This window comes from Molothrus aeneus, chromosome 4, assembly GCF_037042795.1.
Source record: "Molothrus aeneus isolate 106 chromosome 4, BPBGC_Maene_1.0, whole genome shotgun sequence".
NCBI classification, from domain to species: Eukaryota; Metazoa; Chordata; class Aves; order Passeriformes; family Icteridae; genus Molothrus; species Molothrus aeneus.
In genome coordinates, this window is record NC_089649.1 from 29063233 (window position 1) to 29089034 (window position 25802).

The 25802-nt window shown below is 42.6% G+C and overlaps 1 protein-coding gene across 2 annotated transcripts in view; it reads right to left on the minus strand.

The window, feature by feature from the left end:
- DAPP1 (dual adaptor of phosphotyrosine and 3-phosphoinositides 1) overlaps nucleotides 1–25802 on the minus strand; it is a 55461-nt gene that overhangs the window by 7209 nt on the left and 22450 nt on the right. The window contains exons 1-3 of one of the 2 annotated variants that reach the window (XM_066548173.1): nucleotides 13891–13959; nucleotides 5333–5455; nucleotides 2070–2203 (exon numbers count right to left, since the gene is read on the minus strand). In XM_066548173.1, coding sequence (XP_066404270.1) covers nucleotides 2070–2203; nucleotides 5333–5455; nucleotides 13891–13952 — 319 coding nt within the window. In that variant the 5' untranslated portion in view covers nucleotides 13953–13959. Of the gene's footprint in view, nucleotides 1–2069; nucleotides 2204–5332; nucleotides 5456–13890; nucleotides 13960–25802 lie in introns of those variants that run through there. The other variant, XM_066548172.1, reaches the window with a different exon arrangement.

A 25802-nucleotide genomic window follows, 5' to 3' on the forward strand; every position in this document is an offset into this window, starting at 1 on the left:
GCTCCATTTGCATCTTATGCTGATATTGCAGCTCTTAAAGAGGAGGGATGCTAGAACTGGAAGCAACTTGAACTTGAAACCTACAGATGTATGAGTAATTTAAAAGTATTCTGTAATGGGAGGGTGAAGAAAAAAAAAAAGAAAAGTGGAAAAATTGTATTTGCAGTAACCAGCTGAAATCTGTTTGCAGGCACAGGGGGTGTATGCAAATGGGATCTATTCAACTTGCTGTAGGTGGAAAGTCAATATTGCTTTATTTCTGTCTGCCCTTGCAGAAAAATTATGCTTTACCGTTTAAAATAAAATTGAGAACAGCTCCATCATCATTCCATAGAAACTACTCCTGAGCTGTTGCACAGAATCAGGGTATCATCATCTGTACACCATGGATAAAAAGCTCCATTGCAGAAATGGAAGGACTAATATAACACTTTATACAATATTTGTTTTCTCTGTGGATTTTGTTTTTGCCTCCACAAAGACAATTGTACAGAATAATCTGATACTTATACACAAGATCTAGCAAAAGCTGCACTGTAGCAAGTGCAGCTTATTCTGCCGCGTCTGCAACTGCTGATGCTTGGATTGGAGTTGACTCTGAGCCCCTACCTCATTTTTGGCCAAACATGGTTATGACCCAGGAGAAATTTGACACCTGTATCTGAAGAAATATTGCCTGAGTGTTAATTCTCTCTTCCCCTCTACTGTTTTCCATGGTATGGTAAGGTGGAAGGTTTCTTGATATGATATCCAATTTTTTTTTTAAATTTTGTAGCACATCTGACTTAGAGGTTTCACAAAGCCAGTAGAATCTGATTAGGAAACCTTAAGGTGGCAAGTATTAATCTCATCCATAGAGATCAGATAAAACCAATGTCTTGCTTATTAGTGTCTAACACATGCAGTGAAGGAGTGAGGAATGGGGAAATACAAGTTTTATGTCATCTGAAATCTTTACAGGGCTAGGCCTGTGGGTGCATGCCTGATTTCCCAGGAAAAATAGCTCACTGGCACAGATCATACATGTGGGAGCTCTGTGTTTGAACCATTCTTGAAAGCAATTTAAAAAGAGTGTTTTGAAAGATACAAGTGCCATATTGAGTGTAGAACTGCGTTTTTCTTGGGGGGAGAAATTGGCAAAGGAGCTCTTGAATTTAATGTTTGGGTTAGCAGAGTACTGGTGCAAATTTAGTGTGTGACAAGTTACAGTTATTGCATGTGCCAACTATCATTTAACTGGGCTCTTGCATACATAATTAGCACTGCTCTGAGTTATTTGCATACACTTGCCACAGAGGACACTGAAGTTTGGGCATTAACTTGTACTGACAGGTCTTCATCTCTTACGCTTGAAGCTAAACATAAAACTGACATTGCCATGATAATATCCACTCTGTTTCTCCAGGGATTCTAGCCTGATGGTGTTCAATTCTTGTAGGAATCAAGTTTAATATTTTGACCCTTTAATTCAGGCAGCACGTTGGTTGTTAAAGATACTTGTGGTTTTCTCTCTCCTCTTAAAAGCAAGAAAAATCACTGTGATGGCAGATGGCATCAGCATGGTGATGGCATTGCAGGCAGGACAGGAGAGCTGGTCAAAAACATTCCCTACAGGAAGGAGGAGCATAACACCGTAGGCTCCTTCCTTGGACAAAGAATAGTGAGATAAAACCATTTCAAGTCACTTTTCTATTTATTTTTACTGGGGGATTTCAAGTTCATAGATGAATATTTATTTCCTCACTAACACTGTGCTTTTTGCACAGTGGTTTTGCTGGTTTTGAGAATGTTCTAATCCTCCGGGTATTTTGAAATCCTTCTTCCTCTGAGAAACTGAAAGGAGCTCACAGCCCTAGTTAGCAGAAGCCCAATAAGCTTATGTGTGGTTTATCTTCAAAGAACTTGAAAGATTTTTTGAAGTGGAATTTATTTAGAGACAAATACAAACGTGAATTTATGAACACTTTAGCAGAAGATCTATTTGCTAGCACAACAGAAGCTCCTTTTAGTTAGATCTTTGTGAAGCATGGCTACAAATATGTTCATACACACAATATGGCTCTCCTTACCTGTTTCACTTCCAATTAAAGGCTGGTTTGCAAAGTGCATGACCAATTCTTTCAAGCTAGAAAATTCATTAAATCCAAATTTGAATGAGGTTCCTGTGTGCTCAACATGGAAGTGTTTAACAGAGTCTTTACCCCTAAAATAGAAGAGGAAGATTTGTCAAGAAGTAAATGCCAAAGGCATTTTGCAGGTACAATCCTTAAATAGCATCTTTCAGTACAGGGCCCCAGGTCACAGGCTGCCTGCCCATCACTGTCCCAATAGTAATATTACTGCCATTACTGTCCCTCACTCAGTACAGCTGAAAATCAGATTGTAGTTGCTGACTTACAGATATGAGGTGATGACAGGCTAGAAAGGACAAGTTGGTCAATTTAACTCTTGCATCAACAAAAAGACTTACAAGAGAGATTTCAAGCCTTCTGCCTAAATCCTTTCACTTACTGGACTTCAGCCTTGAGGGTGTACTCAGTATGTGTCTTGCTCTTCAAGTAGCATCCCAATCTCACTACAAATGTCTTCTGTTTCCCTTTGAAAAATAGGCTGTCTCTGTTTTGCACCCAAACAGGTTTAATAACCTAATTTTAAATACCTAGGGCTTTAGCAGTTGTTTGCTTTGTCTCTGTATTTGGATGATTGGTTCCACTAGGATGGGCACTGACAAACATGAACCTGGGTCCTTGTTCTGTAAGGGAAGTGATAGCTTTTGTTTATGAAACCTGATGGCATTTAGAGAAGTGTGCAAGGTCTCACTTCCTGGATACACAATTATTTTGACTTCAAAAGACAGTGAAGCACTTATTGCAAGTATTTCTCCAATGAAAAAGATACTTTTGTTAATGTTACTAGCACCCAAAACAAACTGTCTGAGCAAAAACTTACACAGCAAATATACTGGAAAAGTGTGGTGAAGAAAATTAATTATAGCATCTCTTTCATTGTTTATTCCCACTTCCAAAGAAGATTATGGTTTCAAACTGGTATTTAAAGATTTATCTTTGAACAGTATTTATGATACTGTAGAAAACAGAAAAAGAAGGCCTCTGTGGGCCTCCCACATGTTTTGTGCTACAGTAAGCTGAGGCACAACAAGCCAAGTGCAAATGCTCAATGCAAGGGAAGAGCTGCTGTGACTCTGCTGCAATTACAGGCATTTCCATATTTTTGTTTAATTTCTCAAGACAATGTTGCAATGAGAGCAAATTCTACTCTGCTTCCTACTTCCCTTTCAAACTGGCTAACGTAGCTGGGGGAGGGGATTTCAGGGAATAAGTGATCTCTCTTCCTACAGCTGTCAATAAAAACCTCAAGGGATGGCTAAGCAGTTTTTCCTTGAAAAACCCCAAACTATAATCATGACCGAAGTTCCTTGTGAGGCTGAGGCAGAAAATAAAGTAAAAGCTACAGAAGATATTTCAGGACAGAAGGAAAAGGACAGCTAGAATTGCTGAAGTTATCTTTTCTACAGAAATGTATCAGAACAAAACTGAATCACTCATTCTACTATTAACTTTTAATACTAGTCAAAAAACTGAAAGAAAACATAACATTAACCAGTAGAAAAATTGAAAAACATTTTAAAATCAAAATCAGTATTCAAAGCAGATGTAACAGCAGAAACTAGCAGAACAGAATAAAAGACCAAACTCAGACTGGGCTATTCAGTTCATATGGTAATGCAGTGAGTAATTCTCACTACATGAAGAGCTGAACAAGAGATTGGAAGGGGCCTGAAACAGACTTTTGTAGGTCTTCTAAGGCTAGAATCTAGAGAAGCAGCAAATTTATTTTCATTAATTAGCACTTCTGTTTCCTACTAAAAGAACTATTTAAATTTTGGTTTATTACAATAAGTTGTTTCCTGAATGCCCTTTAAAACTACCTTCAAGATACATATATATATTTTTAATTGGCTGAACTAGTTACCTCAAATAATGCTTAACATTTTAAAGTAAAAAAAATATTAACCAGAAAAACAATGATTCACTTGAAATTACTTTTTTTTTTAAGGAAAGCTATTGCTTATAAATGCCACTATTCTTTTTGGCAACACTTGCACTGAATTCAGTCATTGCTAGTCTGAATACTCATTTTGTAACATCACCTTCAGATCTGTAGGGCACCCTTTGTATAAATGGCTGCCTATAGTGGTAATAATTTCAACAGTGTGTGCATAGGCACACTTGCTCCTAGATCTTCTGTCAGAAGTGGGTCAAAGACCTCATTGTTGCCTTTCCTGGGGAACAGGGTATGTGCAAATCAGACTTTCCTCAGCTCCCAAGCAACTACTCTTCCAGATTGTAACAGCTCCTGGTACTGCATATGCAGAAAGCCACAATCTCAAGGGCATAACCAGCAGCATTACAGATCAAAGTGACTTTAGAAAGTTACTGTGATTCAGCTGAGTTGTGGTCATGAATTGTTCAGAGGTTCAGTTTGCAGCAGGAATCAGCTTGCATGCACCAGTTTAAAATTTTGGTCTAGAGGCTGCTTTTATCACACAGTTGCCAAAGATTACAAATATTTTTAGGGCTGGTTACCTCTAACCAGCCAATGCGCAGGGAGTACCTTGTGTGTCTAATGCATGTGTCCTTAGGTTTCCTCAATAAAATGTTGTGGCTTTTCTCCTTATGGGAGACTCTTTAAATGTGATTCCATAGTGAAGTAACCAGGCCAGGCTTCCTCTGCTCTGGTTGTATCCTGACCAGTTGTGTCCTAAATTGCTGTAATTGACTTCAAGGCACTGGCATTGATCACTCACAAGGTGCTATTCAATTTAGTCACCCAGACCTGGCTAAGGCTGAACCGTAGCACAGAATGGAGGAGTAAAACAGCCAAACACTGGATCATCCTTCAGAGGTGATGGTTCCTGTACAGGGATTCAGAAACTAGTAAGATTAGCACTTGCTAAATCTTTGCTGCTGTCCTCACCATAAAACTTTTCTACTCCCACCACCTGTTTCTTAAGCTCTTTTGACTGATATAGAGATTTTTATCATGCAGACTGAAAATTTACAGCCATTCTATAGAATTATGTTTTCTACCAATAAGATTAATTCATAATTTGGAAAAATGAGAGCAGTTGTCAAATCCAATCAATTTTTTTTTTACCTCTTGCAAAATGTCATTCAGTGGGATTACACCAATAGGAATATATTTCAAAATAGTTTTAACCCTAGGGAAAAAGAAAAACCTGTAATGCATGGGACATTCAAACATGGAAGTAAGGGCAGCATTAGATTAGTTCATTCTGTCCATAGCCTACCTTACAGAGAGGGAGTACAGGTCTTCCCTTTCATTACTCTTCCTCAAAAGATAGCTCCCATCCTGCCCGTTGGAGAGCAGCAGCGCTTCTGCTGCGTGTCGGGTGAGATTGTCATGGTACCACCTGGGGAGACACAAGGGGTTAGAGCATCCTTCACTCTGGTGCTGCTTTTTGGAGCAGGGTTAGAAAAGGCAGTGTTAGTTGCAGTCCTTCCTCTACAATTTTGAGTTACCGCCCTCCTCGCAGGCACTCACAGTTTACACAGATCTGTGCCTCTTGCAGTGGCCATCTTTTGACACAGTCAAAAAACTATTTTTCCTTAACACAAAGTTGCATACAAACAGCTGAGTGTTTTGCTGGATCTAAAAACCCTGCCAATTCTGCTTGCATGAGCAACAAATTACCCAGGTCTGTGCTGATAAGGTGAAAGCAGCTTTGGGGGGTATAGAGAATCCTTTGTCTATTTTCAGAAGCTGCACTTCCTGACATATGTATGGTCTTTGGTACACATCCTCTTCTGGGCAAACAGGCAGTGCTTAATCTCCTCATAAATTCTGTATTTCCTTCAACGTGTCTTCTCTGCCAGGAACTGCAATTAAACGTGCTTGCCTAAGCTTAGAATTAAAGGGAACAAAATTAACTGACAACATTTCAGTGAAAATTAAGATGTCTTGCCATTGTTGCCTCTTGGCCACCTGTGAGCTGAGCAACAAAAGAAAACATCTAAACACTGTTTCAATTTATCTTCAGTGAAAATTAACTTTATTTTTATATAAAAAGTTTTGAAAGGACTTCACAGGGAGAAAAACCTGCAAAGAAGTCCAGGAAGTGTAGTTTATAGGTTTGTTTCCATTCAAAATGTTCCACAATGGAAACACTCAATTTTTTACAAGAGACAAGGATCTCACTAGAAATGAGCCTGAGACTGAACACAAAAAGCTGGAGCTGTAAAAGGCTGGAGCTGAAATCCTGCAAGGCACATGATAATAACCATAGCCATGCACACACACATGAGCCTCTGGAGCAGAAAGAGGGAGGGATAATACACCCAAGGCTCTGCTGGGAGCAAGCTTCCTTTGTCTGTGTGTGGAGTGGTGCCAAGTCACCTTTCCCTTTTAAATGCCTGCAGCATTGGGGGCAAAGCCTGTCACTGCTTCAGCCAAAGAAACACAGTTCCACTGAAAGCAGAAGTGCCATGGCAGCACTTTCCACAGCTTGTAATGTGGCAGTCTTAGAAATGAAGCCAGGTGTAACTGTATCCTCTTTCTCCTTAGCTGTTCATCCCAAATTTCCACCAAACTTGGCACCTCACACAAAGCTTTAACTCTGGATTTGGACGGCTGCCTATTTGAAAGGCCAGCTGGCTGATGAATTGCTTTATGAGAGACTCCAGGCTGTTAACCCAGAGGAAGAGAAGATCCATGTGAAACTCAATACAGGCAGGGCATTGCTGCTTTGGCTCTAGACTGTGGTCCATCTACACAGTAGAATAAAATAATGAATATTTAAAGAGTCAAAGTGTCATCCTCTGGAACACCTGTTAGCCAAAATCCACTTTGGGATTAACTGCCCAAGTAAGGAACAGGCAAAGGTCAGATCATTCCTGGTGTGGGCAGGATGGTACCAGCGTGGCCAGACCTGCAGCTGAGAATGCAGCACTGTGTTTGGGGTGGGATTTCCTCACACTGTTTGGCTAACTTCTGTGCAAAAGAAGCAGATGTTGAGAAAATCTGTGAGTGGTCATTGTCAGGAAGGAGGCAGATTTAGTTTGATGCTGCTCATAACTGTGCTGTTACCGGATCTCCAAAAAACACCCCTTTACTAAACTTTTGAAAGAGAAGTCACTTAAGTTTAAAAAATGCTGTGTTTAAATTCACACTCTCTTTACACATAAAAGACCAGTGACTAATGAAATGTTACTACTATGCAAAAAAAAATACATAAACCAACCAGAAACCAACAATAAACCCCTTAATTGGGAAAATAATGTTGTTTGAAAGCACACTTTTAAAGCTTTGATGACAAGGCTGTACTAGTTTCTTGCCTAAATATGCTGTCTCAGACAAAAATCCCTCAAATGTTACTATGTTCCTCTTCTTCAGCTCAAAAAATAGAAGTGGATGGGAGACAGTAATGCAGATCTTGGTGTCAAATGGACTGCTACATGTAGTTTTGGGATTTTTCTCTTCCTGACTGTGACAGATGGTTTGATCGGGTTACTTTGATATTCCACTGTGAAAATGGTCACACAAACTTTGTTCCAATTGCATAAACACAGGTAAAATATTAAAATGCTGAAGAAAATTTAGAATTTGCATGACAGACCACCAGGAAGGTAAACAATTGCACACCTATGCAGTCTACTCTCACAATCAAGCCTGAGCTGACAGTACAAGTAGAAATCACCAGGACTAAAACTAATCCCCAACAGTCCTGTGATTAGACACTACTAGGTATACTTCAGGTAAATGTAAGTATTTTTCACAGGGAGAATCCTTCTATTTATCTGTCCCAGAAAAAAGACTTTTAAGCAGTTCTTTGAAATTAGTAAGCAAATCAAGATGGGATTTATGCCTCATTTGGCAAAACTGTAAAAGGCAGTCCACCGTCAGGTGAAGTTTAAGTTGTCTTCTGAGTTACACTGGGGCAGGAAACACAATACTGTATCTACCTTCGTGCTGTCTTAAAACGAGACAGAAAGGAAATTAAAATGCTTTACAAACACCCATCTCTTTGAAGCCCCTAGAAAGTCCTTCATAAGGTAAATTGTCTTAAATCTTTGGTTTTGAACATGCTGGATAATGTTGGATAATTGGGATGTTTCTGAAGGTCCCTCCAAGAGTCACCTTTATAGAGTCTTGTATTCACTACAAAACAAGTCCAGAAATCTGCTCTGTACTTTGACACTCTTCAGACTGAAAACTATCAGTAGTGTAAAAATTGCCTGAGGTTCTTAATTGAGATTTCTCTGAGAAACACAAGAAGAAAGATAGATGAAATTCTTTCCTTGCTTCAAACCCACTTCTGGCTGCCCTTGGCCTTGTACACCCTTCTGATATGTATACATATTTCTGGAGGTTTCTCTTTTCTAATAATTTCATTTCTTCTATTAAAAAAAAAAAAAGTGTGGTCAACTTTTTGGGGTTCCCTTTCTACAATTTGACTAGCAATCTCAGGCTCAGAGTTTATAGCTGCTGTCATTTATCCATTCTTGTTACTTTAACTTCATCCTAAATGGCATTAAATCTCTTTATCCCATCCATGTAAGCATGCTGGTGTTGTCACTGTGTGTGGTTGAATGGCCATGCCATCCTTCCTGCTCTTTGGAATGGCCAGTGAAGGCATGTCTTAGGGTGGGCAAGCACAGCCAGTGAGACCACTTTTGCTACCCTTTGAAAAAGAAACCATTTCCAGATATCAGCCTATTGTTTATGCCACACTGCATTGGTGATGGCATAGAGGAAGGACTTCACTGACAGCTTTTACAGGAAGGAGAAGGAAATGAAACACCCAGTGCCCCAGAATGCCCAAACTGATCAGAGCACTCAGCCTTGCCCTGAAGATCTGTCCCTCCAGGCCCATGGGGTTCCCCATGGAATAAGCTGGTGGCTGCTGGAGTACAAGCCCTGACTGTGCTGGCCAGCTGTGCCTCTGCAGCTGTTCCAATCATCACAGCTCCAGAACAGGATCCACTCATGCTAAAATCTCTTTTTAGGAACATCTCTCTGTAGTTAATGCAGCAACTAGAGCTACCTACACCACAGTGAAGATCAGGAATATGTTACAGCAAAGTCTGGGGTGGGAAACTCTTTGTTCAGGTTAGAACATCATCCTCAAAATGTTCATTCATTCTTTAACAACCCAAGCTGTTCCAATGAAAAATGTTAATGAAACTTCATTTCTGTGTCCCCTGCAGACAAGTGCCCTCAGGTATGGCATCTGTCATTTCTGATAATGCTGTTTTCAAAGCAAGCACCTGGATATTTTGCAAAAAAAAAAAAAAAAAAATCTGCCTGTGTAAATAGGGGCTGCTGAATAAACTTGTAGCTGGCATTAGGTGGATAAACTTTTTAACAATAACAGAATACACAAGGAACACAAACACTCATCCATGAAAGGGTGAATGCTGACTTGCATCATTCTCTTCTGAGCCATTTTAATGTGCAAATTGTGTAACATACAGGAGAAGCACTTGCTTTTCTTCCTCACAAAAATGAAAAATAGTAGCACCAAAAGAGAGCACAGCTGGAAGTTCTGGCTGCTATTTGGTGCAAGTGTTTGGAGTGATAACTCTGCAGTATGCCCAGCTATCAGATAAATGCAGTAGGCAGAGGTCACACTTGGTTTTTGTGTCATTATCAAATGTTCTCAGGCAGGTGTAGCCTGGATAGAATTAGAAACTCTGTGCATGTTTGGCTTGCTTTTGTGGAAAAGTCAAGCAATTCAAAGTTCATTCTGTGAAGCAAGAAGGAGATTCTTGGTGTCAGCTGGGTGAGCTGTGCTCTCTTGCAGAAGCTCCCTCCCCTGCAGCAGCAGCAGGGGCAATAGTGCTGGTGCCATGTGGTGGGCGAAAGCACTTTGGCTCTCTGAGCTGCAGGAGCCAAACAGGAACACAGCAAGTCTAATTTATCCTTTGTCCACCTCTGGAAGGTAACAACGACCCAGATTACTGGGAAGATCAGCCAGTAGGCTGATGTGCTCCCAGTAGGACTTCACTCCGTAGTGCTCACAGCAGTTATTTACCCTCAGTTGCTTGACTGGATTTTTTGTTGTTTGTGGGGGTTTTTCTGTGGTGGTAGATGTTGGCAAGTTTTATGTTTTGTTGTTTTGGGTTTTTTTTAATTAAATATGTCCTCTACCACAAGGAGTTGAATTTGCTCACACTTCGAAACTATATTCTAGCCTCAAAGATGTATTCCCACTCTTAGTTAAAGCAGTAGTCCCCAGCACTGCTCGATGGAGTGCATGGGAAAGCACTGACTTGTCTCCTCTGGCTGGAAGCAATGCTCTTCACACGCCTGTGCTCCAAAAATGACTGTAAAACTGACTCACTAGTTCTCTATTTTTGGCACTCTGTATTTCAGCAGCTTCCAGATCTTATCTGTCAAGTTTAGGGATTTTTTTTTTTTCCTAATATCACACCCTAGAAGCATTGCCCATCATCTGAAAATTGCAAAAGGGTTCTCTGTACCTCACATCACTAAAAGTGAAGTTTTGGCCATGTTTTTAGTGGTGCATGAGTTGACAGAGCTCTAGAGAATCTCCAAAAGGGCAAGAATGCTAAGACAGAAGTTACAGATGTCAGGCAACCAAATCGGTATTTACTAGACATCCTTTCAATGTGTTACACTGAAATTCACAAAACTGTGTAAAGTACTTTGCTGGAATACAAGGAGGCCATTATATGGGGGAAAATAATTTAAAAATAGAAATAAGAGGAAATAACATCATTGTATCCAGTCTTAAGGTTTGTCTTCTAACTGTAGACTTTCACTAGTTCATCTTCTGCTTTCTACTTCCATTTTCTCTCCCCCTTCTTTCAACTGCCTTCATTCTGATTTTCACCCATTATTTGGCCCACTTTCTAGTCACTTTAATTTTTATCTTCCTTAAATTAGAAAATAGAGATTAAATAATTCTTATGACCATTTACCCTGTTCCAGTCTAACATGTTCCTCAGTTTCACAATTTTATTATCACCTGATCTAGGCCTGTGGCTTAATTTATCTTCTGTTGCTAAAACTAAGCATGGAATGTATTGTCCAGCCTCAAAAATATCATCTGTCATGGTATTGTCAGACCTGAAAGGCCATAAAAGTTCTGCTGCAAGGGGTGACAAAGATTAAGTTTGGACTGTAGAAGGAAAAAAGGCTACAAAAATTTGTTTTCTCTCGCCCTGTGGCTTTCACTTTTGATAAACAAAGTGTCACCCAGACTAAGCTGTATTGGGATGGGAACTGTGTTGCCAGAGCTGCCTGTAGTTACCGGGATGACGGGCTACTCCACATTCTCACCTCTTGCGCAAATGACTGCTCAGCGGAATTCCCCGCGGTACGTGCTCAGCCACGGAGCTCCAGCTGCTGTTCCTGGCTGTGCTTCAGCTCTAACAGCAGCAAAGGCAACTGGAAAAGGGATTGACTCCAGCAATAACCAAAGAGGCCTTCAGAGGAGAGTCCCATGGTCAGTTTCCTTTTCCTTTTAAGCCAAGGTGCTTATGTCTCTTTTGGCAAACTTCAGTGTTTCCCTTTAAACATTTTGGTAGATTTAGGGACAAAGCTAATAGGTGAGGCAACAAGTTTTTAACAACGTGTTCTGCTTTTGATCTTCCTCTTCATTAAGCATTAGGTCCACCTATATACACATCAATACGACGAAGTTGACTGTAATCTGAATTTTCCCAACAAGTTTCCCTTCTGTTGAGCAGCTAGCCTGGTAAACTACGAGCATATCCTGGTACTCAGCCTCTTCTCTTAAGAGTAAAGTCCTTCCCATTTCACACTTCTTTAAACCTTATCCAACTTCTTTGATTTTTGTACCAGAAAGCAGAAGCTTTAAAATAAACTGCTTCAAATTCCCCCCCAAAGATATGTCCGTGTTGAAGCTGCTTCTCATTTGAATGACCATTGTCTCTGTTGGACACACACTCCTCACCAGAACTGGGTCTCAGTTGTGCTGGACACTGCATCAGCTGTCAGGGGAGCTCTGCACTGTGAGAAGGGGGCTAAGTTTAGGATGGAAAACCCTTGTGATGACTGAAAATTTCATTGTATGGTCTGGAGAATGATACACCTACTTGTCACGCCTGAAAAAGTATTTACATTAAGAGATCTTTCCGATTATGCTACAAGAATGTCTGCTGCATGAGGGCTTCTTTTTGCATCTTTAGGCAAAAAAAAAAAAAAGGGGAAGAAAAGTGGCTTCAATACTAGCAGAAAAGAAAGGGCCTTGTTTAATAATTTGAAGGGATTCTTTACCTGGCATTGCTTATTCAACTTTAATGCATTTAACTCAACACACTTCCCTGAAGGAGATGCTGAGTGTTCTGTGGAAGGGTGAAAAGTTTAGGTTTTCCATTGAAGTGGAAGTAAAATAAAGAAGATACAGCTTTAAAAATGCATATTTGTAGCCTTCTAATTTGTACTCTTTCCTTCTTATGTATACCACATTAGGTACCACATCAAGCTCTATTTCTACGAGACTGTCTATGAGAATGAACTCCTTGCTGCTAATAGGCACATGTTTCTGGCATATATTAACTCAGACCACATTGTGGAAGTCAGTAAAAGTCTGGTAATTGGGAGTCATGCTTCCTACAACAGCTGCAACTAATTTTTCTTTCCTTCTTCCCTGTAGACTCTGTTTTAGGATGAGCATAATCTTACAGATGTAAAGAAAAAGTATAAAATGGCTACTCCGGGTACCACGGCAAAGTGACTTCAATGAATTTCGTACCTGTTAGGTGCTTCAGTTACCAGGCATTTCATTGAAAGGTTTTTTTAAATATGGGAAAGTAGCACCAGTGTGGAGATAGTGAACAAATCTGAGTGCAACAAAGTAGCTTGGAATTACTAAGTGAATTAACTACAAAAATAAGAAATTAATTGGTCCGAATCCACAAATACTCGGGAAGCAAAACACCTGTACTTTTTTCATCAGTTCTTTTTGAATGCAGAGCTGATACCAGAGCCTTTTTGCTTTGTCAGATTGACCACTGGCCTTTTCTTCTGCTTTGCCTCCCCTCTGCATTGCTGCCACTGATCCCACCCTGCCTGTGCCCACCCATGCTGCTCCTCCAGCCCATGTTTCTCCTTGCCCACGGCACTGCTGCCGGTGACAAAGGGACCCAAGCCTTCCTCCTGCAAAAACCAAAACTAACTGGCAGAAGAAATGGGCGAGCCACATAAGACAGGGAACAAGGTCTGTTGCAACCTTCAGCCTTCCTTTTTGACCCCGGGCTTTTGCTTTTCGGTGAGCATGATGTTCTCCTTTCTCCTCGCAATGGCTGTGAATTGTCCGCTGCTGTCCCTCCTGATGCTCCAGGCATCTTTGGGAATCCTGCTGCCTCCCGGGGCCCAGCAAGGACAGCAGCTCTGCAGACCAGAGCCCAGGCCCAGCTACAAAGAAGCAGCGGAAGGGATAGCACAGAGAGGGCAGGGATCTGAGGGAAGGTGCGGGTTTGGTGCTCCCTGGGAACTCAGGGAAGTGGCACGGCACACCCTGGGCTCTATCCCATGGCGATGGCTTTGAGGCCACAGAGGTTCTCCGACGGGAAGGTGCACCCCTGCCACCAGCTCCCCAGTGCATTCGAACCGTGTGCCCCGCTCTCGGTTTTCTAACTATGCTTTATTTCTCCCGGTCCCCTGTGCCAGCCCCTCACCCCCATCCATCACCGGGACGAGGCGCTGGGCACAGCACCGGAGCGCCTGGGCGGCCTCGCTCAGACAGACGCGCCGTCCCCGCCCCATCCCTCACTCACCACGACACCCAGCAGCCGGAGCCAGCCGCTCCCACCCCGCCAGCCCCTCGGCTGCCCCGGGCTGTCCCCGCGGCGCCCTTACCCGAGCGCCAGCAGCTCCCGCTCCAGCGGCGCGGCGGGACGCGGCTCCCGGCGCTGGGCCATGCTCCGCCGCTGCTCCGCGGGGCTGAGGAAGTCAGGGCCGGCACCTCCCCGGGCGGGGCCCGGCCCATCCCATCCCATCCCGCCCCGGCCCCACGCTGAGACCCCGGCCCTCGGCAGGAGCTGCCGGAGCCCCCCGGCTCCCAGCGGTGCCCGGCGTGGCTCCCATGCTGCTAACACACCTCGGTTTATCGCCAGAATAATTCATACCTCCCGTTGCTTTAACCAGTCCCTCCCAGAAGTTCGTATTCCAAAGCGTTTCGTTGTCCGCTCGTTTTAGTCTTGCAATCAATCCATGAATGCCCCTCTCCTCTTCTATGTCCGCCGAAGTGCTCAGCGAGCAAATCTGTGGAGGTGAAATTTGTGGATTATTCTCTAAGTGTCAGGTGCCCAGTTCTGTCCCCAGCCAGCCCCCAGAGCCCGGGGGGGGCTGTGGCTTACAGCTTTCCATGGCCCTGCCGCTGGATTGCCTGGGAAGGGGGGTGCTGCTTGCCCAGGGTCTGCCCCGGCACCCGGACCCGCCGATTTCCGAGGGGATCCTCTGTGCAGGCTTTGAAGAGGTCACGCTGTCTTTCTGAAACAGGAATAGGAACATAAACTGTTAGAAATTTACCACTTCATTCCCTCTTTGGAAATATCAAAAGGACTGAGCTTTGTGGACGAGAAATTTCTGAGCATTATTTGGTATCTGTTCTTTCTAATGCTTAAACAATCTCCTGCAATACTAGAGGTTATTGGTATTCCCTAATACTTCATGGACAGTAATTATAATAGGTGTGGCAGATTACTTACTGGTCTTTTTTGACAAAAGGACAGGACTCCACAAAAAAAAAAAAAAAAAGACAGAATGCTCCTTTGCAGTCATAGTGAAGTTTTCACCACGTATCCAGGACTAAAAATCACCTGGTTCCAGAAAAGCTGGTATTTAGAGAGGATGGAACAGCTACTTATCTACTTATTTTCCCAAAAATGGTCATATGAACTGCATGCTCAGTGTGGAGTTGAGAGTCATTTGGAACATTTGGATTTTTTAGCCTGCAGATCCTGCTGGTCTTGGGGAATCAGTTTTGAAAGAGCTTTTCTAGCCTCCTAAATGGGAAAATCTTCAGAGAGGTTCCCTGTGTCAGATCAGACTGTCCTTTGTTTGAGTTTCTAATTGTGGCTGCAAGGTGCTCTGCTTCTGTACTTACCTGTTCATGACGAGAGGCAGACATTCAGTTGTAGATAAAGATTTTGCAAATAAGCTGGGGGTTTGTTACTTACTGGGAAAATGTAATTTTTTAGTGGGGAAAAGTACTTTTTTCCCTTTTCTGAGTTTTCCCCTTCCTCTATTGCTTGTTGAAAGCTTGTGATCTGATACTCTTTTTGGTAACCTGACTCTGAAATCCACAACATTTGTTAAATAGGTGCTTTGATGTCTCCATGGTTTGCTTGTATTTGCTGGATAGATTTATTTATTATTGTTCTCCTGTTCTGTGTTTGATTTAACAGTGATGAACCCATTCTGGGTTGTCTTGTCTGTTCTACTGATAGAGGCAGAAAAGCACCTATGAAAATTTCTTGGTTACAGAGGAAAAGGCACAGAAGGAAAAATTAATTAAATTCCAAGCAACAAAGAGCCACAACTAGATTTTACTAAATTCTACTTGTATCACAAATGGTCTTAGAAGTTCAGCAATGCAGGCTCAAAGGTGGTTTCCAGCCCTTGTGTCCATCACTGTGTTTTGTGCACCACTGTGCTGCGGTGGGAGGGGGTTCCCATCTGGGAGCAGACACTTCCTCTTACTCTGCACCTGACAGTGCAATGTTTCCTCTTCATTTGTAGAAAAAAAAATCTAAAAATAAATTTTAAAAAAGGCAGAAATTATACTCTCATGCAACAGAGACGGCCTTCCCCTTTAATGAAGTCCTCTTGATTTGGGGTTTTTGGCACAGGTTAGCCACTGGACAGAGAGGCTGCAGATTGCCAGCTTGCACTTCCCCAAAGCCAGAACACTTCAGTGTCTGTGTTTTGGTCCTGTTCCCAAGCATGGGCATCCCTGTTGGAGGAGTGGTTCTGTGTGCAGGACGAGTGCTGTGCAGAGCAGACCTGTAGATAGTAGCAGTGCTCTGGTGCCTGCAGCTCAGCCCTGCTGGCCACAGAGCACCCCCAAAGGACAGTTTGGCTCTCTACTCATCCCCTCACAGCTGTCAGCTAAAAAACAAAGTGGGATTCAATTAAAAAAAACAATCTCTTCAAGTCTTTCTTGAATAACTGCACCATCTCACAGGAAACAAACACCAAACCCCTATTGTTTTAAATTTAGGTCGTGAAAACCAGAAGAACTACGGCTGTCAAAATGGGGAGGGTCAATAATGATCAATGCATGTGCAATTATTCCTTGTGTTGTGTCACACTAGGGTTATTCCAGAATGCCATATTTACCAGCAGACTTCAAAACCCAGTGAATCCTTTACAGTGCAGCCACCAGGTCTCTCAGACAAGCAGGTGCTTGCTTTTATGGTAGTGCTTTTGGAGACTGTGTGTTCTGTTTGGGCAGAAATTGTGGGATTGCTAGGTGAGCTCATATCACGTGTCCTGCAAGTGGTCAGGTCCCAGCATCATGATGGTTCTTCCAGGTTTTTGAGTTATTATGCAGCAATTGTTTAAAACTGTTTCAAAGGCTTAATTTTTATTTTCAGGTAGCTCTAATTTTGTACTTTAAGATATACTAAATAAAGGAGAATTTGGCTTAGATAGGCATGTGACTAATACATAGATATGATTGCTGCAAAAGCGTAATTAAATAACTCCAGTTACTTGACAGAACGTGGCAGGAAGTAATTGAAGATTTAATTTTTTTCCTTTAACTATTTCACCTTCTAATAGCCTGAATAGATTACAGATAGCTGTGAACCATCCAAGCAAAGATGGTCAGTCACAAAGACAGTGATTTCACCCAAATGAAAGAAAAAAACCCCCAGAAATATCGCAAAGCCATTGTTAACATGATTGGGATGAGGGGCAGGTTGGGATGGAGCACAGTGGGCATCTGCAGAGCACAGGTTTCCTACACAACAGAGAGATGGCCATTGATTTATTCCTTTTAAGGTGACTGCATCTGATGATTTTGGAGTGCCCAAGACATCTAATCCCTGTTATCCTCAGGTATGACCCCATGGGATTCTGTGAAACCCTCTAAAGCAGCTACAGAAATCTTTCCACTCTGTTCAAACACAGGATGCACACTAACATCATCTTCTGAAATTAACCTGATTCTTCCCTTCTGAATGTGGTACAGATTGTCTTGGAATGTTTATTGGAAACAATTGTTATGCTGGAAAACACTTCAGATACTGGATATCAGCATAGTGATGAGTTTACTTTGTGGATTTTGAGGCACCTAGGGCATGTTTATTCAATATGTTTCTAATGTCCACAGTCAGCACATTTCCAGAACATGCCAGCTAGCCCTGTGTTGGCTGCAATCTATTCAGACAGGAAACACAGAACAGTGGTGAGAAAAGGAATTTGAAATTACCCAGGTTCCTAGGGGAAAATGGCTTGAAGACAGATTGTGCAAAAGGAAGGGTTGTTCTTGCCCCATTTTCTCCACAGTTTGGGTGGGACAGGGCTTCTATAGCTAAAGATCACAGTAGTTGTGTTGCTGTCAGGGTTCATTCCCCAGACCTGGATTAGGAACACGTCTCCACCTAGGCACAGCAAGAGGTGCAACAGCCATGCCCTCCCAAGCCTTGTGGAGTTTCCTGCCAAGTAGGATAGGCCCAGCCATGTCCCAAAGGAATATAATTATGTATGGGATCCCAGAGATATTAATTTAATAATTCAGCTTTATAAGTATCTTAACTCTGCCCCTAGTAAAAAAAATAGAAAAAAAAAAATCTTCATACTCTTCACAATGTGACTTTTGGGACTAAACATAGTTATAATTTCTAAAATCGTCCACTTTCTCATCTTTGTTTGCTCTAGGAAATTCAGCTACTTCTCTAGGGCTAAGTGCAGGAGGATTTTTTTTTTCTGGTTTCTGAACTTAAACAGGGACACGGAAATAAGTACAGGAAGTTTCCCTTGATGCTTACTAATTTTTTTCCTAGCCCTTGATTGCTGTGTGCATAACCAGGAGCTGGAGCATGTATAGTTTGAGATGATGGTGGGAGACTATATGCCTCTAGCTAGAACAGCTGTGTTATTGCACGTGGTTTGGTTTTCACAGTTTCAATAATGTGGAAAATGATATGAAGATTATGTGTTTCCACTTGGAGTCCTACAAGGAAAACTTTTTAGGAACTTTGTCAATCCGCTCTTTAATGTGCATGTGTGCTTGAAGCCTTCAACACGTTTTTCGTGTCCTCTTACACACAGCCAAAGTCTCTTTAGAACATCCCACTTTAGAGCAGTGTCATGCTCTCTGAATAGATGTTTTGCAAGTTTTTCCTGTCCAGCCCAACCCCAAGAAATAAACCCAAACACCTAGAAATTATCTTTAAATTAGAAAATGTGGGTGTCAGTACATGTGAGGAGGTGGGGGAGAGCAGCTGTTGCTGCCAAAGGCCAGGGTGAGGGGCAGGGTTGGAGACAGGCAGCTCCTCTTGTGGGCCATGTGGTGCCTTGAGCCAAGTGGCCTGCTGGTGGTTCAGCCTCTTTCCAAGAGGAATCAGACCTGGCTGGCAAGTCTGTGCTCCAAGATTACCCAGTAATTAAAGATGTAGAGAGGAGGAGCCTCTCCAGACTCCAGGTGAGGAGGTGCTCCAGGTGGGGAGCACCTTCAGGGCTGGAGACCTGAATGTCCCCACAATGTGTCCTGCAGCAGAGCCCAGGGTGCCAGCTCCAGCTCTGCCCTGGCTCCCAGCTCCTCACAGACAGCATTACAGTACCCATGGCCAAGGCAGAGACTGCACCCAGAGCAGGACTGACCCCACACACTGGAGTCCAACATACAGGAAAACTGATGGAGAGGCACCATATGATTTTAGGCTTTGGTAAAAATCTCATGAAAAGGTAGGCTTGGGTAAAAGTGTCATAAAATACAAAATGGAACTGTTTAAACTAAAGACGGTTAAGGGAAAAAAAGGCAGAGAACAGTCTTACTTGCTGTTTTGTAAATCTGTTTGTTGTGCGCTTTTATTACAGTTGATAAATTGGGTTTTTTTATTTTTGCTCTTTGCAACTTTAAAGTTTATGTTCAAATAACATAAAATAAATAATAAATTATATATATTATAAATAACATATATAATAAATACAATAGCATATAATAATAATATAATATAATACAAATATATCTGTGCACTATCAAACTTGATAGCCCTGTCACCTTATGGAACTGTTTATGGATACAGGGACAACTTTAGGAGTGATACCAAGACCTGAGTAGAAAGGAGCTCATAAGAAAAAATCATTTTACCCAAGTAAAATTATGTTACGTCAGTAGCTCTGAAAACATTTGAATGTTGCATCATTTTGCATTTTATGGCACTGCTGCTGCATAAAGGAGATACTGAGAGTCTGGGTGAAAATGGAGATGCAGCTTGCTTTCTGAGAGCAATGGTTGCAATTACAGTGCCTTTTCCTTTGAGAGGGAGCATGGGTTAATATGTTAACATTATGTGAGCATAATATGTTAGGGTTATCCCAGAAGACATCTTGCTGGAATTACAGATGCCAGGCATTTTTCAGTGCCTTGTCAAAAGCACAGTTCACGGCCAGTTGCTAATTTAAAGATGTATATACCTTGCGGCAAGTCTTTTTTTTCCTAAAATGAATAAGAGCCTAACCTTAGGAAGGGTGCAGGAGCTTTATAACTAATATTTTGTGGACCCTAATTGGTCTAATGGGTATTCAATGCACTGCAAATGCCTGGTATGGATGGCTGCTGCTCCTACCAGCACATGGCATCAATGACCATTTGCAAGCCAGCAGCAGCTTCATATTCCATTCCATTCCATTCATGTTCAGGCACTTCAGTGACTTTAAAAACCAGCACTCTGTCACATTAACACCTAAGAGCAGCCTCCTGGCAGGGTCCAGGTTTTAGACAGAGATCCTCTCCAGAAGCCTGGTCTCTTACCTGAGATGTCTATCTGGCCATGCTTGCAGGCATGATCTCTGCATGCCCATTTTGGGGTGATTGCAGTGGATCTCTCCTGCAATAGTGGGAGAGGTTGTGCATGTTGCTGTGTCCAGCACATTCTCCCTGCTCAAGGGGACGAGAGCATGTCCTCTGCTGGTTTTGGTGAGGGGAAAGCCAAGCTGGGGTCATCTATGGAGGATTGTGAGAAAAGAGGAGAGAGCAGTAGATGCAGGCAACCATGCCATGCTTTCCTGCTGAGGAAAAGCACCAGGACTGTTGCCTTTTTTGTACTTTAACTGCAGATATTGTCTTCTTTTCTATTTTTTTTCCCCAAGGTGAGTGCATTTGGCCAAGTAGCACAGTGGGGGGTATGAAAAAATCCTGCCTGACCACGCTGCTTCCCTTGCCTATAGCTATTTATTGTACCATGGAGCACAACAGCTGCACTGGGCAGCCACGTGACACACAGGTCTGGCCTGTGCCAGCATCTCAGCCCATCCAGCCCTCTTATTTATACTGTGACTTTCGTGGCAGCCATCTCACCCCACCTCACTGTTATAATTAGACCTTGAAAACCAGTTCAGATAAACATAACTCCAACATTAAAAATCTCCAAACTGATTGACATAAGCAAGTAAAGTAGTGAGGGGCTGGGGAGTTTGCTGAGATGTGTCCTTGTCACCATGATTTTGGCAGAGTAGGTGGGCTCTGGTTTGAATGAAATACAGCTCTCAGGTAGTGGTCTTTGTTTCTGTTACCTGAGAGCAGAGCAGGGTGCACTCCTGTTTAACTGCTGTAAAGTTGATACAGCTCAGGCCTTGTCAACACTGTGGGTGTGCTCCAAGTCCAGCCACTGATCTAATTTCACTGCAGATAGGTGAAACTAATCAAAGGACAGTTGTATCCTGCAGTACAGGTGCCTGAAATGCAAGCTGTAATTGAACAAAGAGAGAATTCTTGGATGACCCAAGAATGAACAAGTGATGATTTTCCTGAGTTAAGAGGAAGAATTAAGGAAATTGGGATTTGAGACACAAACTTGATACTGTAAAGGAAGTGGAGGAGGCTCTTAGAAATATGGGGCTTTTATTGTTATTATGGCCTGATTTGGTTTCAGGGGGTGAAGAATCTCCTCTTTGAACTCAGAAATTAAATTTGCATGTTTATTCAGTGTGTGAGTCAGCTTTCCTTCTCAGTTCTGACAGACTGTAAGTTTTAATACCTGGAACCAGAATTTGGGACCTCTTGTAGGCCACCTTTATTTCTTGACATTTCTCCAGTTTTTACATTTAGGGCATGCCATGGTTTGGAGGGGAACTGGGTTATGAGTGAGCTCACAGGAAATCCTAAGTTTGAAACATGAAATTCATAAGGTGCTAGTTCTCTACATCATTATTTTTATGAACATTAAAATTTAATTAACTTCTTTCTTTCTTTGAAAGGATTTGATAGTCCAGGAGTCTGTTTGCCAGAGCTGGAATAAACCAAAACTTCATAGTCTGTAATCTATTAGGAAGTGTAATTATGCACAAGGGTCAAACTTACATCCAGGAAATTTCAATTATTTAAACTACATTTCTTGTCTATAATAACCCAGATCTTAGCAGCCTTAAAAAAACATAGTGCTGGCCAAAGTATATATGCTATACCCACAGAAAGCATTTTACTAACTAGGGTAAAAATTAAATATTGCACAAACACAAAAAGCACAAGATCTTCATGTATAAATCAGGCTTCCCTGTCATATTTTTGCAGGGGTCAAAGGATCCCCCCTGGGAATCATCCTCACAGTCCTGAGGAGCAGGTAAAATTCACACTCTAAACATCCATCAAAGCAAAGAGGCTTTACTGCAGAGCTGCAGCACTTCACCACATGTATGCTGCTGTTTTACCTGGAACACACAGAACTGTGCCACCCGAGGGTTTCACAGCATGTGCCAGTGTCAGACAGAGATCTGTGAGCTTTTGTGCTCCTGGCATGGATCCAAGCTGGTCACAGAATAGCACCAAGTATTGGATACTTAGCCAGAAGCCCAGGTGGGCTGCATGGCTCAGTGAGGCCAAGCAACCTGTACCACAGCCAGGAGCAGAGCACAGGTGCTTTTACAAGCAAATCCCTTTCTGTATCACCAATGAAAGCTTGAAAGTCATTGTCTTCTGGGATGGAAATGGCCTGGCAGGGGGAAAGCAATTATGAGATTGAAACTATTTTTCAGCTGCTAAAATGAAGTTCAGTTGTTTAGGAAATGCTGCTGAAATGCAAGGTTGGTTTAGTACAGGTTTAATTGCAGTCCTGAGCCTGACCAAAATAAATTGAAACTTTGTAAATGAAAACTTCATTGAACAAAAGCACCCAGTATAAAAAATGCAGGTTCAACACAGAGATCTCAGAATATAACAAAATGTTTATCTGCTTGAGTTAGTGAACATTATTTTAACTTCTGTATCAGTCCAACTCGTGTCAGAGTGTTTCTGGCAAAGCTGCAGACAATGATTTTATAGCAATTGATCTGGATGTAACAAAGCTCCAAGAAGCTGAACAGCAGTTATTCTGTGGCATATTTTGCAAGTGATACAAATCCTTTTAAATAACAGGTGCACGTTCATAATCATGTTCATCAAAGGGGAGCTGCACACCCAGCATACCTTGGAGATGTCTCACCAGTGCACAAATAGGGATCTTAATCAGCATCTCCAGAAAAAAAAAAAGCAAACTGTGGAGTCAGGTGTGAGGGTGAAGGTGGGGGAAGTCTGGTTGATGCCAAGAAGTAAAATGTCACTTTGATTCTTCATCTGCTATCATGGTTACAAGATATAACCTAGGCAGCAGCAGCTCCCATTAGCACTTTGAAAAATGAGCTTATGCTTGTTTGGGATTCAAGGTGAAAAGTGCTTTTTGGATTTTGAAGTGGCAGGTTCTGCTCACATTTCTGGGCTGCTTCACATTGTGGGAAGGTTCAGCTGGCTGCTCTCTGACACCAGTATGTAGTTAGGTACTCTATGCTTCCTTTAGGATCTAAATACAGGGTGCGTAAACGATCCTCCTTGCAAGTTAAACAGCTTGCCACCAGAAAACCCCTTATTTTTCTGTCCTCCTATTTTGCTTTAACATTTGAAATCTATAGAAATACAATACATTGAAGCAGAGCTGTTTCAGGGATGTCCAAGCATAAACACACAATCACACTGGTGAGTAGCAGCAGCAGCAGGGGAGGAAAGAGGAAATCTTATCCAGGAGGAGCTGGCACATAACTGGTACTGTGGGTCTGTCAGGCCCTTCAGACTGACACAGGAGCAGATGGTTATCTACAGGAGCACACAGTGAGAGGAAATAAAGGCTGCAGCAGATCTTCCATGATCAAACCTCGTGGCTTCAGGGAGCCCTCATACTGTCAGGTTGATAAATAGATCTTTCTTATTACAAATATTTATCTTGCAAAAAAAGCAGTATCCACAGCAATGTCGCTGTGGAAATTGCCTCTGAAGCCTGCTTGCAAAACTGGGGAAAAGATGTCTAGGACTGAGATATTTTGGAAGGATATCCTGTGCTTGCAAAATATTATTGAGCATTAATTGCAATCAAGCCAAGGCAAAGCAAGCTGGTGCTGTGGCACCTTACTCAGAGAAGTGGGCTAAGAAGGTATCTGTCAGTGAGCTCTTCCCAAAAGCCCTCCCAGTGATTGTACTCAGAGAAGCAAGGGTCTCACATAAAGCTGGGCTTGCTTTAGGCTACCTTGGTGATCTACTAAAGAGCTTGGAGTGTCAAATTACCAGGGAGAGGGAGTCCTTAGCCAGACTTTTAAGTGACTCAAGCCAGGACAGATGGAAAAATGCTGTTCACAAGAGGTAATGTCCATGTGCCCTTCTGAATGCAAAGAGGTGAGTAGTAATTTTAGTGTTTTCCAGCAACATCAAAGAAGAATATTTCTTTTGCAAGGGCAGAAATAGCTCAAATAAGTCAAATGGTAATAATTCCATAAGCCATAGGTAACTTTTGCACTGTCAGTACAGTCCATGCACTCCCCCATTTCCACTGCTGCAAGGGGAAAGGGGCTCCCAAATCTGATCTCACTCACCCAATCTGATCTTACTCTCAAGAACAGCTCATTCCAGCCTTTCCATCAGTACAAGAGGCTCTGAAGGCATGACAAAAAGCAGTTGCAGCAGTAGTTGCAGATTAATCATTTAATCTGTGCACCAGGGTGCTGCTTACAAGTCCAGCTCCCTGCAGAGCAGCTGAGTCCAAAAAGAAACCCTTCTTGTGAGAATTGCAGCACGTAGGTAGGCTGCTGTGGCAGTCACAGTCCTTCAGAAGAAAATACAGTATCCTGAGTGAAAAAATAGAGAAAGTGCCCTTCCTTCTCTAGCAAGGAGGTGTAGTCAAGTATTGCTAGACTGGATGGGCCCCCATATGCCAGCTACGTGCTTGCAAACACCTGTGGCAAATCCCTTGTTTGTGTGAGGGATTCTTCCCCACCTATGTTTTATTTCAAAGGTTTCCTTTGAGAATAGAGAATTGTAATTTATCTATAGAGAAGAAAGAAATCAACATGCAAAGCTCGTATTTCAAATTCTCACTGATTTTACAGCAGAAAGTCAGCTGTTCAGACAGTTGAAAATACTTGTCTTTAATATGTGTTGGGAGGGAGCTAAACATGTGACAGAGAGATGCACATCCAGAAGTTCTTCTTGAACAACCATTTCCTTTTCCCCTGCATTTCAACCCATTTCTACCTGTTGTCTTAAAAGCCCTGTGACTGGATTTTTGAGTGAGAACATGAACCTCTTTCCTTTGAGCAGGTCTTCTGAGGGAAAGTGCTTTGTGTACTTTCCCTTTGCATGGATTTCCCCATCTGTAAGGCAGGGATGACAACTCTGACCTCATCTTCTGAGTGCTGCAGGCTGGCAGGCATGAGCCAAATCATCTCCTAAGAAGAAATAGTAACGTGTTTACTTTATGTAGTAACACAAAGCGCTGTAGTTGGAGACTCAAATGAAGAACCTTAGGGGCTGATGTAAAGAGTGAGAAAGAGCTGTTGAAGGGGAGGGGGAAAAAGAAAGATCAGTTCTTTCAATCTTCCCAATTTCTAATCCATGGCAACCTGGTGCTGAGGACAGCTGAGGGAGCTGCACGTCACCAGCACGTCTCTCAGCTGCCTTGGCCACTCACCCTCCTCGCCCACCCTTTGGGCTTCCCTGGCTATTGCTGGCTCTGTATTTATACCACACTCCCCAGAAACTGCAGTGCTGGCTGGGGTATAAATACTGCCAGACAGCGATCTGTCACTCCTGTCACTGTCCTGACAGGCCCCAGGATGGCACTAATAGGGGCTAGCAATGGGTTTCTGTGCTGGGAGAATTTTCAGCTGCTTTCTGACGCCATGAATTCTCCCACTGCTGAGCTCCCACCTTGGGATTCAGTGCCTGCATGTACACTGAGGGAAGCTGGGACAAACTTGGGACAAACCTCTTTTGTTGCTGACAGCATTGTTTTGAGCTGTGCCATGATAGACACGGGCTGTAAGGCTTGCTGCTCCTATTGCAGTGAAAGAGAGTACAAATCTTCATGGGCCTGCTACCATACTGTTTATTTTGGGCAGAACTGGCTCCTCTCCAAGTGGCACAGAGCACAGCTTTGAGGCAGTCATGATTCACCCCCACCTCTGCTTTTGCAAACAGGCACCTGAGCAGGGAAACCAGTCACAGACATCCCTGGAAAGTGGTCACAGGCTTCTGGAGGTGTGATGATGGTCAGGAGCTCTCAGAGATCCTTTTGGGGGAG